This window comes from Bolinopsis microptera, chromosome 7, assembly GCF_026151205.1.
Source record: "Bolinopsis microptera isolate Bmic1 chromosome 7, MBARI_Bmic_1.0, whole genome shotgun sequence".
Taxonomy (NCBI): domain Eukaryota; kingdom Metazoa; phylum Ctenophora; class Tentaculata; order Lobata; family Bolinopsidae; genus Bolinopsis; species Bolinopsis microptera.
This window is the reverse complement of record NC_087078.1, coordinates 13,352,206-13,367,387: the sequence shown is the minus strand read 5'-3', so window position 1 is coordinate 13,367,387 and position 15,182 is coordinate 13,352,206. Positions and strand designations below refer to the sequence as shown.

General features: G+C 38.4%; 1 protein-coding gene and 1 long non-coding RNA gene across 2 annotated transcripts; one reads left to right on the top strand and one right to left on the bottom strand.

Moving 5' to 3' along the window:
- Nucleotides 1-322: 322 nt before the first annotated feature.
- LOC134818718 (homeobox protein ceh-32-like) lies at nt 323-1,402 on the bottom strand. The gene has a single exon (XM_063828361.1). It carries the CDS (start codon nt 1,400-1,402, stop codon nt 323-325), a length of 1,080 nt encoding a protein of 359 aa, XP_063684431.1.
- A 3,551-nt stretch (nt 1,403-4,953) lies between these two features.
- Nucleotides 4,954-14,927, top strand: LOC134818553 (uncharacterized). The gene is made up of 4 exons (XR_010160672.1): nt 4,954-5,679; nt 5,790-5,861; nt 6,637-6,754; nt 13,183-14,927. It is a non-coding gene; the product is annotated as an uncharacterized LOC134818553 (long non-coding RNA).
- The last annotated feature ends 255 nt before the right edge of the window (nt 14,928-15,182 follow it).

Genomic DNA, 15,182 nt, shown 5'->3' with positions numbered 1-15,182 from the left:
ATAGAGTGTTTTCGACAAATTGTATATTATTCCACTTTTTTCAAGATCAACTTATTCTCGTTAAAATTTAAATTTGTCTGGTGTAAAGTTAAGATGGTCCGTAGTTCGAAGTTTCATATACAAAATTAGGAGAAATAAAATGTCAAGTTTACGGTGTTATAAAATGAATGTAAAAATGTTGATCATCAATATATAGCATCGAGATATTATAATAATTGCAAAAATCCCCGAAAAAAATAATTCTATTTAAATAATGCAAAACAGTCTTGATGAAAACACGACATAGATAACGAATAAAAATAAATCCCAAAATATTAAAATCTCATTTGTTCCTCATTCTCTTATTCTTGAAATAATTTTTAATCTGCTGAGAAGAAAGTTCAGTCTTAACGGCCAAAACCTCCAGTTCATAACCTGAAACATAAGGCCCCTTCTCAAAATACCAACGATCCAACAACAGTCTGACCTTGGTTGAGAACATTTTGTTAGATTTATATTGGACAGAGGAAATGGTTTGAGGAATGGGTTTCTTGGTTCGTATTCTGTATTTCTGAGATGGAGAAAGGGAGGAAAGACCACGATTTATCCTGTACTCGTCGTAGAGAGCCAAGTACCACAGGTCCTGTAGACGGGGGTGGTCTCTGGGGTGGAAGTCTGTAGTAGAGATGTATTGTTTCAGTCTAGTCCAGTCTTGCTGCTTGTAGAGGTAGTAGGCGGGTAGAGCTAAGTTCTGAGTGATCATCTGGTCAGTGGGTAAAGTGATCATCTGGTCAGTGGGTAAAGTGATCATCTGGTCAGTGGGTAAAGTGAGACAGTGAGGTTGACGGTTTCGTTCTGAGAAGGGGTTACAAGTCTGGGGTGGTTGAGATGTCGGGTAACGGGAGGAAGATACTGTTTTTCTAGCGGTTTGGGTTGGTACTGGAGATGATGGTGTTGGTGGAGATGATGGTGTTGGTGGAGATGTTGGTGGAGATGATGGTGTCGACAGAATCTCTGACGGTGGAGATGATGGTGTTGACAGAATCTCTGACGGATCCACTTGTTCTGTTTTAATATAGGGCTCTGAATCTTCTGGTTCGCACTTGATACAAGGTTCTGGATCTTCCGGTTCTGACTTGATGTGGAGTCCTGGTTCCTGTTTAATCTGCTCCGGTTTGATGTGGGTACAGTTGCTCTCAGTGGGAGATAGGGGTTCTTTCTTCACAGGAGAGAAAAGATCCAGCTTAAACATGGGTAACTGTCTCGAGATCTTAGTATCTGTAGAAGGGTCTGTGCGGTGATGAGTAGGGAATGCCACAATACGATTAAACTCAGAAGCGTCCATATCTAGAGAGATGTGAAGTGATGCGTTACCGCCAGCAAAGGAACCCGTGATATCTTTTGGAATAAAGAGTTGCTCCATGTAAATTATAGACGTTCAATACAAGAACAAATGTAAAATGATACGTGATCAGTGCTGCACACGGTTATAAAGGACCGTGCCTGCATGACAAGGCGTGTAGACTGGGTGATTGCATGCTTCATCTAGTTTCATTATGTAATGGGACCTGTCACGTGGTTAATGAGACAAGATCATGTCTTTCTCTTGTCATGTGACCAGATGGGGATTAGGTGCACGTGATCTTAATAAGGTACACGTGATCTTAACGAGGCTGCACGTGATTTTAACGAGGATGCACGTGATATGTCTCTTCGTCGTGGAATGCTTTGAGTTTGACAGGAATGCAGTCAATTTAAAGATGGTTGGCCCAGATAAGAAGTAACTACCCACACGCAACCCTTTTGTTTAGAGAACCCCATCAAAATACCCTTGCAGTGCAAGGGTATTTATTATGCAGGTGATTTAGAGTTCTGTAAAACTGTAGTTACATGATTGTGCAAGAATATTTAGTAATTTCGGTCGATATCAAAATAGTGGTAGTTGGTACATGGTACTTGCACTCAAAGTTTACGGAATACTGGGCATGGCCATGACAATTGACAATTTAAGATATATAAACCTGTAAAATTATCCTCCTGTTTATAGAACTGGAAGGTTTTACAATTCACCCCAACGCATGCCGCGGGCTTCAATCTTCATACGTTGCTCAAAACGCCTGAGTTTCACTTTTCAAATCTCCCCAAGACTCATATCATGGTAAATCAAATTGCGAATGTTCACTTTAAAATTTTTAAAAAAGACAATTGTCTCAATTATCAAATACCGAAGAGTATAATTCGATTGTCGATCCAATGTAAGTTGTTCAAGTTATATTGAGCGATAATTGCAATTAGATAGTTAACGGGTGATACTCGTAAAATATCTGTTCCATAGGACCGTCGACGAGTCCAACTCGGCGCGCGTCCTGGTAGGTTGTAAAGCTACAATTATATAGGTAAGATGGCTGGACTAATTAATATAGTTAATATAACGGGTGATACTCGTAAAATATTTGTTCCAAATATTTGACTATTCCAACTCGGCGCGCGCCTTGTAGGTTTACAACCTTGAACCTACCAAGGCCAAAGGCAAAACGTGCGCCGAGTTGGACTCGTCGACGGTCTTGATAGGAATTAACCTACATGACAACTGCAGTTGTAGTTTTATTACAATACTGGGCTAGTTGAGCTGTTGATCAGCCAAATTTAAGTAAAGTATTCAATATTTAATATTGAATACAATATGATAATTTTATAACTTTACAATACACAATACAACTACAAGTACAACGGCCACAGGTGATACTCGTAAAATATTTGTTTCAAATATTAGACCGTCGATCATGGCTAATATTAAAATTTTGAATAAAAACTTTTGAATAAAAAGTAGTGCCAGTGGATCGTATGCAGCTCTTCCATGAGTGCACCTAATTTTTTGAGACTGAGAGTACAGTTTGCTGGTAATCTACGAACCCCGCTTGCTTCTCTCACGGAACTAGTGAAAACAAAAAAGTTAAGCGTCGGGTCCGAGCGTGCTAAATCACTTTACAGTCGATCTTCGAGATTTTTCTAAAAGAACCCCCGACAGTTGAAACCAACTTCAATCAATGTATTTTCGTACGCTGATTCAAAATCACCCCCATGACATAGGGTTAAAATGCTCCCCTGGCGAGATATTGGCGAAAAACTGTCTTGATCACGTGATATAATATTACCGTATATATATAATTTAAGGAAGTTCAAAGTTGGTCGAATTTATCGTTAGGGTTAGGGTTTCAGCATATGCTTTTGTTAGGGATTAGGTTAGGGTTAGGGCTGGGATCAGATAATTGAGGGTTAGGGTTTCGAATAGTCGTTCAGGGCCAGCTAGAGAACGGCCGGTTGAAAAAGTCACGTGACAGTCAAGTGTAGAGTGATTAATCATATATCATCCTGTCGGGTCGGTAAAGTAGCGTCGGGTAAATCATAAATAGATTACCCACGGTACTTTATAATTGATGCATTTTTGGACCCTGACTCCGAATCACCACCCTGACTTTACCTGAGGACCCCAGGCTATTATGTTCATAATAAAATTAAAATAGAAATTCGGCGGAATGACAGGCTGAGCGCCGCCCAGTGATACCCTGACATACTAACCTGAGGACCCCAGGCTATTATGTTCATTAACATATATAGATTTGGCGGAATGACAGGCTGAGCGCGGCCCAGTAATGACATACAACATATAATAGGGCTAAAAGTAAAATGTTTCCTTGAGGAAGTACGGGCAAACATTGCTACACGTTGTTTACCTCTCTCGTGCACTCCGGCCGGCCTTTTGTGGTCGGAGGCCGCCGCGCGCGAAAAGGGGTTGCAACGTGTGTCAAGGCAAACACGAAACAACTGTTTTGATCAATTGTGACAAGTTGTTAAAACTTGACCATTGTTAATCCCACTGCGAGCTCTTCACTTGTGACGTCACATGCGCGTCTACTAAAACATTCTCGCGCGATACATTTTGATGACGAGTTATTTCCTTCTGTTTGTCACAATTTCGGCCGCGCACTGCACAACATTACCCAAAACCGCGCATCAAGTTATGAATTAATTCATATCGTTTAATAAATTAAAGATAACAGCTAATGAATAAAATATTCGAAACACTTTTCAGGTTCAAATTATACTAAAATTTGAGTAAAATGTTGATTGTTTTGTGTCCCATTGAAAATACTATTTTAAAATTTAAAAGTATTGTAACTTTCTCACTGCTGAGCGGTGTTTAGCCTTTTGTTCCGCCATACCTCTATTTTTAATGTTGAATGTGTTTATAATTATTGACAACTAAAGGCTTACTACCGAGGTCTTTAGGTAATAATTAACAAATACTGAATATCGAAGAGTTTATTTTTTATATTACTTTTCGACCCGCCAATAATCGTTAAAAAAATAAAAACTGTTTATATATTATAAGGAATTTTGACCATTATATATTAACGTGCGTCATCGCCATTTTAAAGTGTTTTAAATTGTAAATTAAAGTTACCTGGTTTAAAATCTTTTTGACATTCAAATGGTTCTTGGATCTCATTTTTAAATGCTTATTATTCTTTCACATTTCAAGGTTTCAGGCAATTTCGGCAAGTAAGTATGAAGAAACGCCTCACATATAATGCATTTTAATACATTACAATATGTAGAACTTTTTATAATCAAAATCTTTTAATAATAATATCATAAGAAATCACAAACCATTTCTAAAAATTTTCTCAGTATACATTTAAAAAAATTTACAAACAATAGATTTTCGCGCGCAAACATTTAAAGGTATTTTATGGTCGCATTTGGAAATATTTTTACCCAAAAATACTGTTCGATAAAATTTATTAGCATTTTCAGTGAGAAGAAAGTTTTGAATTTAACAGGAGTAGCACATTTTAGTGGTGAAAAACACTCTGACAATTGGCGTGTGCAGTGCGCGCGGTTAAACTTAAAGGCATAACAGATCGAGCGCTACCATTAGCATAGCATTTCATTACACAAATGTGAGAAACCATGTTCCGATGTCCTTTCTGTTTTGTTCGTAATTTACTCTTGTCTCCCGTAATGTTATTTAAAGCAGCTATCTAACACGTCTCATCAATGTTTAATAATTGATACAGCAGTTTTTTCATAGGATCTTGTTATCCTAACTATTTTGTTTTCCTACTCGTTTTTTACTTTCAGTATTGGCTTGCCGATTTGGAACTGCACAATTGTACAACTGACCACTTAACTCATCATCCAATGGAAGTGTGAACACATTTACCCACTACGGATAATTAATTTATGGTTCAAACATATTTATGGTTCATGCACTATTTAACGTGTCCTAAGGGTACTCATTTTAGATAACAATCATTTCAGTACCTCTGCTAAAAAAATTTGTTTTCCTTTCTAATGCAGTTTAATCTCTTGCTTGATATATTTAAAGTCACTATTGTGAAGGTACATTAGAACTACATGCCTTTTTATCGCTCTACCCTGAATTATTTTCCTGAACTATTAATTCCGAACTATATATTTCAGCTTGTAAAGAGGATGTTATTGCCCACGTTATGGGGCCTGTTAATAATTAACTAAACTATTAGCTATTTTAGATAAGATAATAATAATAATATTATAACTTTACTATCACCACAAGAAGCTGACATGTTTATAGATCCAGACTATGCTTAGAAAGAGTTGCCAAGATCACCCCAAAGATCTTCTAATCAAAGATGCTCTCACAGGATGCAGATGGTTTGTCTAGCGTGAGACTTAATTTTGGATTATAACATATACAAGCTTTTCACATGATTTTGATTGGTACAATTATAAATAAGCGTAAATATAATGATAATCAAATTCAGCCTGATACGAAATGAATGAGAAAGAACGCCCTGTTCACCGAAACAACATTAATGAACTTGTCAACTATGCAGGTAACTGTGCTATTTTAACTATTTATTGACAATTTCTCAATTGAACAAAAAATTCAATTTAACAATTATTTAAATGTCAATTGGGAGTCCTATGACTTAATGCACCTATTTAGAAGGTGAATAAATTATTGTTTGTGGTTTTTGATACAGCCTACTAAGGACATGTTTTTTAAATGACACTAAAATGACGTGTCCTGACACTTGACAGTGAAAGTGAAATGACTAGTAAGTAGAAAGTTTTGCACAGCAATGTTAACTGCTTTTGTTAGGAAAATCCTTTTGCGCTTAGGAAAAACGCTTATCTTTGTCATCAGAACGGTCAGAATCACCACATTCGTGGAAGTCCCATTGAAGGCAGGACCTTTGCCAGATTCTCGAGTATTAACTAAGCCCACTAAGATTTATATCTGCAACAGAAACAATTCGGTGGTTAGAATCTTAGATGATTGGTAATGCTGATATTGACATAAAAAAGTTAGTAGCTCTTACGATGAGTGCGGTGTGGCAGTCACAACAGCTCCATTAGTAGCACTCCAATATTATTATTTGTTTTGACCCTTATATGAACGTAAATAAATGCTTAAACTAAGGCTAACATTCCCATGGATAAAGAAATAGACGCTTAAATTGCTCACAACCATTTAAATTGCTTAAAATTTAAATGGTTGTTAACTTGGATATTTTGTGCAGTTGAGAAGTTATCCCGAAGTTAATTTCGTAAGCTTTTAAATTCTCCAATTAACTAAACCTTTAATTTAAATTATCTTAACCGCAGGGTATTAGAAGAAACAAGACGTAGACATCTTTAAAGCGAAGATCAACTATGCTAAAATGAAGCACAAATCCAGTGTGGTGGAATTGGATCGTTTGAAGGAAAAATATCCTCATGCCTGGTAATTATTATAATTGATAGCCAATTAAATCGATTTTTAATTCATATATGCACCTTCTTCGCTTTATCTGAATCTAGATCACTACATCTGGTCTCAGTGGTAAATTACCCTAATGTAATGTCTCAATAACGTTTATAATTTCGAACTAGCGGACCATATTCGGAGGAGAAATTTGGGGCAGTTTTTTGCTTGTAAATACTGATTTTATCGAATTGTAACCACCAGACTTAACATCATGCCGTATGTACCTTGAAGAACTTATAGAAATCACGTATCTAAAAGAGAATGATGTAGAGGGGGATGATTAGTAGTTAGAAATCGGATCGCTGTAGCGGAAAAAAAGCTAACCCTAGCAAAGAGTGATTTTATAACCAAATTCAGACAATTGTCTCGCCCATCTCCTGACATTTTAGGGTTCTTAACCCCTATCACCCATGAACCGGGTGCTTCCTGATTTATACCGAAACCCATATTGGAAGAAAACACCCGATCTACAACTGCAAAGCACATTTTAATAACTTGAGCACAAAACTTTAAAAAAAAAGACCAACAATTGTTCCCCAATTTGGTATTTTTCCTCACGCGTGCAACCAAAATAACCGATTTTTGTCAATATCTTAACAAATAAGCATTAAAAGGCTTATATTGCTTTATAAGTTGTATATAAATATGATGTTTGCGGTCATTTTAAGCTAAAATTCAAGTCTCTACGACCTTCCTAGTTCAAGTTACCAAAATTCAGTGCCATTTTTGGTTCGCTGAGCCAAAAAATAGTTTTTTGCCAATGTCTATAAAATGAAGCACTGGAGACCTTATGTTGCTTTATAAATTGCATATAAATGTTGTCATTAGTACAAATGACCCTCTACCATACCAGATCGATTTCAAGTCAGTCAAGGCAATAGGCATAAATGCGGCTACAAGGGCATGTTTCCAAATCGGACACAAATGTTTCCAATTTTGCTAAAAGCAGTCAAATCTAGTCTTTAGAGAAGGTCAGATCGATTACTGGGTTGGCTTAGTTAACTACAGGTCACTAAAATTGCTAAAATGCAGGATGATGTTAAAAATCCCAAAAAATGCAATTAAAACATGCAATTTGCACAAGGTTAAAATCACATAGAATCCATTTATTTTGTGCCAATTGTTAGTTTATAACTAGATAATCTAACTCTAGATATCTACAGTTGCTAATTTTGTTGACTGAGTTACTGTTTTGCCGTAAGTTCTGGGTATTCAAAAAAAAGTCCCCAAAATGTCACAAAAAGTAAATTGACTAAATTCCACCATTTCTTTTCAACAGAGAGAGAAATTCTAGTCTACACCTCTCAGAAATAGGTATATTAGTCCCAGAAGTAGTTAAAAATTAATAATTGAGCAACATTCTGAGTACTACACAACCTGTATATTACCTGAAGTTTTAGGGGTGGTGCACGTGACATTTTAGGGGGTGATTATGGTTTTGATATCAATATCGGATACTCAGGAACCAGCTTTTTGATACGGAAATGGAATCAAGTCTCTAGTGGGCGTTCTGGGAGTGCTAGGGCCACCAAACTTTGTAGGAACACTATAAGGGTCAATACCAAACGATTCCGACCTGTTTTGGGGCAATCCGACGAGTTTTAGAAAAAAAATTCATTTTTGTTCATTCTGTTCATTCCATGACTCAGGGAGCCTCTGGCGACAATTTTGACGTCAAAATAGTTAGTAAACACATCCCCCTACACCGTGAAACCATTTCCAGCACTCTGAAACTACTTTAACAGACTGAAATGACCGTATAAAAATGCCTCAAAAACCGTATCATCTGGTTCCACAATCTCGGATTCATCTTCTGTATTAGTACACATGTCTTTCTACCATACCAGATCGAATCCAAGTCAGTTCAGGCATAATTGCAGCTACAAGGGCATGTTTCCAAATCGGACACAAATGTTTCCACGAGCTCAACTACTCTGACACCAAAATGGAAACATTGCCCCAGAGCCCTTTCTGAACATGTTAGACCCACCAAACTTCTCAGGGACACTTGTGGTATCAATACCAATCGATACCAGGTTTCAGCTCATTTTAGGCTATTCTAGGATAATGTTCATTTTTTGTTCATTTCGTTCATTCTATGAATCATAGAAATATTTCACAGGAAGCTTAAAATGTTAGTACTCAAGCCACTGTATCATCCCAGGGTAAATCCAGCTCTGTTTACGGACATATACAGCCAAAAACATGTTTCCAAATCGGACACAAATGTTTCCACGAACTCGGATTCATCTTCTGTCTGCCCCTGGCGCGATCTGTTTATACTGATAAAACCCCTAATAGTCATGGATCTGACGACATTCCCGTCTATATAACTTCCGCCCCGGGGTTTGAGACTTGGAATACCTCAAGGGACCCATTAGAAACAAATTTGGCTTGGGTAGAAATTTTGGCTATGGGGCAGTTTTGCGCAATTGACCACGCCCTTTTTTGGCGCTTTTGCAACTTTAGAATCAAAATAACTCCGCTTCTAATTGGAATTAGAAGCTCAGCTTGGCTTTAAAGTTGTTCAGAATCATCACATTTAGGGGGGTAGAGCATAATTTTAAAGTCAACAGACATCGGGTTGTTGAGTTATGTGACCACACCCTTATTTACCCTCGCGAGTCGTGATTTTCACACTAAATACGAGATATCTCGGCTTCTGATTGAGCTACGTGCTCATCCTGGGCATTAAAATGTTCAGAATCATCACATTGAGTAGGGTAGACCACAATTTCAAAGTCCTCAGATGTCAGGTTGTTGAGTTATTAGGCCCCAACCTGTTTTTACGCTCTCGCGGGTAGCGATTGCAGCGCTTAAAATCAAAATAACTCAGCCTCCAATTGAAGTTAGGAGCAAAACTCGGGCAGCAAAATGTTCACAATCATCACATTGAGTGGGGTAGAACGTAGTTTCAAAGTCCTCAGACGTCAGGTTGTTGAGTTATTAGGCCCACACCATAATATTTACGCTCTCGCGAGTCGCGAGTCGACACTTAAAATCAAAATAACTCGGCTTCTGATTAGAGTTAGGAACTAAACTTGGGCATAAAAATGTTCAGAATCATCACATTAAGTGGGGTAGAACGTGGTTTCAAAGTTCTCAGGAGTCAGGTTGTTGAGTTATTAGGCGGAACCCTATTTTTATGCTCTCGCGAGTCGCGAGTCGACACTTAAAATCAAAATAACTCGGCTTCTGATTAGAGTTAGGAACTAAACTTGGGCATAAAAATGTTCAGAATCATCAGATTGAGTGGGATAGAACTTAGTTTCAAAGTCATCAGACGTCAGGTTGTTGAGTTATTAGGCCCACACCATAATATTTACTCTCTCGCAAGTCGCGAGTCGACACTTAAAATCAAAATAACTCGGCTTCTGATTAGAGTTAGGAACTAAACTTGGGCATAAAAATGTCCAGAATCATCACATTGAGTGGGATAGAACGTAGTTTCAAAGTCCTCAGACGTCAGGTTGTTGAGTTATTAGGCGGAACCCTATTTTTATGCTCTCGCGAGTCGCGAGTCAACACTTAAAATCAAGATAACTCGGCTTCTGATTAGGGTTAGGAACAAAACTTGGGCATGGAAATGTTCAGAATTATCATATTAAGTGAGGTAGAACGTGGTTTCAAAGTTCTCAGGCGTCAGGTTGTTGAGTTATTAGGCGGAACCCTATTTTTATGCTCTCGCGGGTCGCGAGTCGACACTTAAAATCAAAATAACTCGGTTTCTGATAAGAATTAGGAACAAAACTTGGGCATAAAAATGTTCAGAATCATCACATTGAGTGGGATAGAACGTAGTTTCAAAGTCATCAGACGTCAGGTTGTTGAGTTATTAGGCCCACACCATAATATTTACTCTCGCAAGTCGCGAGTCGACACTTAAAATCAAAATATCTCGGCTTCTGATTAGAGTTAGGAACTAAACTTGGGCATAAAAATGTTCACAATTCTGGACATTTCTATGCCCAAGTTTAATTCCTAACTCTAATCCGGAGCAGAGTTATTTTGATTTTAAGCATAGAATCACTACTTGCGAGAGCGTAAAAATAGGGTTCCGTCGAATAACTTAACAACCTGACGTCTGAAGACTTTGAAACCAAGTTCTACCCCACTTAATGTGATAATTCTGAACATTTCCATGCCCAAGTTTTGTTCCTAACTCTAATCAGGAACCGAGTTATCTTGATTTTAAGTGTTGACTCGCGAGAGCGTAAAAATAGGGTTCCGCCTAATAACTCAACAACCTGACGTCTGAGGACTTTGAAACTAAGTTCTATCCCACTCAATGTGATGATTTTGAACATTTTTATGCCCAAGTTTAGTTCCTAACTCTAATCAGAAGCCGAGTTATTTTGATTTTAAGTGTCAACTCGCGACTTGCGAGAGAGTAAATATTATTGTGTGGGCCTAATAACTCAACAACCTGACGCCTGAGAACTTTGAAACCACGTTCTACCCCACTTAATGTGATGATTCTGAACATTTTTATGCCCAAGTTTAGTTCCTAACTCTAATCAGAAGCCGAGTTATTTTGATTTTAAGTTTCGACTCGCGACTCGCGAGAGCATAAATATTATGGTGTGGGCCTAATAACTCAACAACCTGACGTCTGAGGACTTTGAAACTACGTTCTACCCCACTCAATGTGATGATTGTGAACATTTTGCTGCCCGAGTTTTGCTCCTAACTTCAATTGGAGGCTGAGTTATTTTGATTTTAAGCGCTGCAATCGCTACCCGCAAGAGCGTAAAAACAGGTTGGGGCCTAATAACTCAACAACCTGACATCTGAGGACTTTGAAATTGTGGTCTACCCTACTCAATGTGATGATTCTGAACATTTTAATGCCCAGGATGAGCACGTAGCTCAATCAGAAGCCGAGATATCTCGTATTTAGTGTGAAAATCACGACTCGCGAGGGTAAATAAGGGTGTGGTCACATAACTCAACAACCCGATGTCTGTTGACTTTAAAATTATGCTCTACCCCCCTAAATGTGATGATTCTGAACAACTTTAAAGCCAAGCTGAGCTTCTAATTCCAATTAGAAGCGGAGTTATTTTGATTCTAAAGTTGCAAAAGCGCCAAAAAAGGGCGTGGTCAATTGCGCAAAACTGCCCCATAGCCAAAATTTCTACCCAAGCCAAATTTGTTTCTAATGGGTCCCTTGAGGTATTCCAAGTCTCAAACCCCGGGGCGGAAGTTATATAGACGGGAATGTCGTCAGATCCTTGACTATAAGTGTCAACATTTTTGAATAATTTTTAGCGCCGCGCGGTAATACTCGCATTTACAAATTTTTACCCCCCTGGCCTCCCCCCTTCCGTAATCAACCGTTATCAAGACCCAACCCCCCCGGCCCTCCTGACAGCAAAAGTACGTAATCATGGCCTGATCCCCCCCCCCTTGACTATTTTCCTAGAAAACACTTTTTCTACGTTTCATGCTACCCTGATCATGCTATGATGATGAGCCGAAATCATTGTTATGATATCCGGCCAAGCAACTTCTAAACTACTTACTACTGCAGGGTGTCAGAATTATTGGCGTGTTTGAAATTTTATGTGTATTTTATGATGAAATCAATATTTTTCGCCGGGTCATAACTTTACTTCTGAATATCTAAATTTCAAAATTCAAAAACTGGTCTGTAGATAATCGTCTGAACTTTTTCTTGATTTCAGAATTTTGTGTTGATGTACCTCAAAACCCATAATTTAGGCCGTTATTTAAAGGGTCGATTCCATACTTGGTTAGATTTACGAAGAAGTAAGAGATTTTATGTGCAATTTTTTTCGGTGAATTTTTTCTGAAATTATTCTTTAGACTAAAGTGCACAGCTCTTCAGGCGATAGCGAAACATATAGAAAACTATAGATTTTATAAAAGCTCTCTTTCTCCTCTAACTGACGCAATAAAATATAGTCAGGCGGACTCATCCCGGAATTTAGGGTAAGCAGCCGAAGGCTTTAAGTCCAGTAATCCAAATTTTTCTCTTTCGTCGTGATTATCGACAAAATTTAACTTCTTTCGGACTTCATTTTTAGACTAAACTGTAGTATGAAGGATTATTTCTTGAATGATCAAGACTCCATAGGAAACTGACACTCAGAAGTCAAGTAATGATCGTTTCTAAAAGCTTGGGTGGGCTAAAATTTTACGCAAAATTGTCTACACGCCAATAATTATGACACCCTGCTGTATTATAGCCGGATATTCGATCAATTTCTAAATTTTATCACTATCAGAGTGAAATTGAGTGGAATTTGAATTAAAATATTGTCAAATTGTTATTATTCTAGAGGGTAAAAAAGAAAATGTTGATAACGTAATCAACGACCAAACCCCCCTCTATGTGTTATGATTCATGTTTGACTATTAATAATAATTATTTTCCTCAGGAGACGTACGTGCGAAAGACAAAATTTGCCTAGCTAAAGAAATTCTAGCTAAGAAAGCAGAGTTCAGAGCAGATTTGAAGCAGAAAGCTGCCGACCAACATAAACACCTCTCAGCGCAGCAACACAAAACAAAAAAAGGTGGCACCCAATCTATTCACCCAACTCCTGACAGTACATGGAATCACCCCAGACAATTACAGACTTCCTCTGGCGTTTGGTCTTCTCCCTGGAAAGCGGCAAGAACACTACACAAACCTACTAGAAGAACTGGATCGCTTTGGACCTTTCCATCCAGACACCGCCCTTTGCGATTATGAAGCTGGGCTACGGAACAGTGTCACTGCTGTCTGGCCCGGGGCTACTCTACGTGGCTGCTACTTCCACTTCAAACAGGCTCTATGGAGAAACTTCGCTCGCTCCGACCTTGTTCCGGAGTATCAGGTGGTTGGATCCGACATCCGGAAAGCCTTCCAACGGATCGGAGCTCTACCTTTCATCCCTCCTGGTGACGTCCACTACGCATGGCAGACCCTTAGAGTTAGACCTATCCTCTCCGCAGATATGGATGTCTTTACATTATACTTTGAGTCCACGTGGATGGGAACACCAAACAGACCTGCTCGCTTCGATCACCTGTCCTGGAACCAGTACGATTGCTGTCTAACTGGTCTCCCACGCTCTTTGAACCTTGCAGAAGGATGACATAATGGCTTCCGCAGCCTCGTCCAGTGTTCAAATCCTACCATCTGGAAATTCCTTGAAGCCCTCAAACTAGAGCAAGGACTAACAGACCAGAAGATCACGGATAGGCTGATGAGAAGACCTCCACCCCAGAGAGCTGCCAAGTGGATAAGGTACGACTCCCTTCTGGAATCCTTCATGCAAGCCTACAATAACCAGGAGTACGAAGTCATTGATTATCTCTCTGCTGTTTTTGCTGCACTATGAATTCGACATTTGATTATTGATATTAACGGTTTTATGATATTGGTATTTAGTTATACTTTCGATTGTACTATATTTCAACCTTACTGCTAGGTTATTTGATCATTGTTGAACTGTGTTTCAACGATCAATGCTTAAATTATTAGAATCTTCAATTATGTTAGGCTTGAACTACTGTGAACACAATAGAGAATTAGATAGTCAGCCAGGTCTGTAATGATTCCATTTTATTTGCATCATCCGAAAGTATTTTGTACCTTTTATTTGTGATCTTCATTGACACAATATTTGTATATCCATAACCCTGTAACACGAACAGTTTTAATATCAAAACCGAGTCTTAACTGTTAGGTTATTTAAAATAGCTGGCATCGCTTTCGTAATTGGTGCATCGTGTGACCACCCAGACCACGGAGAGGAGATCTCTGTCATTCCTCTAGCAAAGCAGCCAGTTTAAATTGAGAAGAGTAGCCCCTGATGGGTGGTTACAGGTTATCAGGAAGAGAGAGAGCATGAACTGGACGAGTTTTGATTTAAGATGGTGTAATTCAGATATTATAGGCTAGGGCATTGCATTCAACAATTTTGGGCCTGCACTTGCAGATGAATCTTCGTACAGCGACGGATTCGCTGCCAAGCTGTGTCTGCAGATCGAATGACTGCAAGGTTTCTAAAACATGGCCAGGAGACGAACTGCAATGTTGACAACCGTTTACTTAAAGATTTTAGAGTAAGCATTTCATGGGATGTTTCGACTGTAATCTTGAATATGACTGAAATGAATTATTGATAGAATAAAATGTGTTTGAATTCTTGTCTTGCTGTAACAAGGAACCCACTCAATTTGACCGAGATTATTCAATAAATCTAAAGAACTTTATCAATCTAACTATTAATTAATAGACATTTTGTAGAACTGATAATCGCATGTCATACTCATAGTAACCTTTGAGCAGTACTCTAATTATAGTCTAAAACAATTTATTGCGCTGGTCTGTGAATTGTACTGGTTGGTAAAATAGCCAAGAGCTTGCTGAAACTATGCAAACGCCCCC

What these genes read in the sequence shown, in the direction of transcription:
- LOC134818718 (XM_063828361.1), bottom strand. Translation starts at nt 1,402, where the DNA reads ATGGAGCAACTCTTTATTCCAAAAGATATCACGGGTTCCTTTGCTGGC.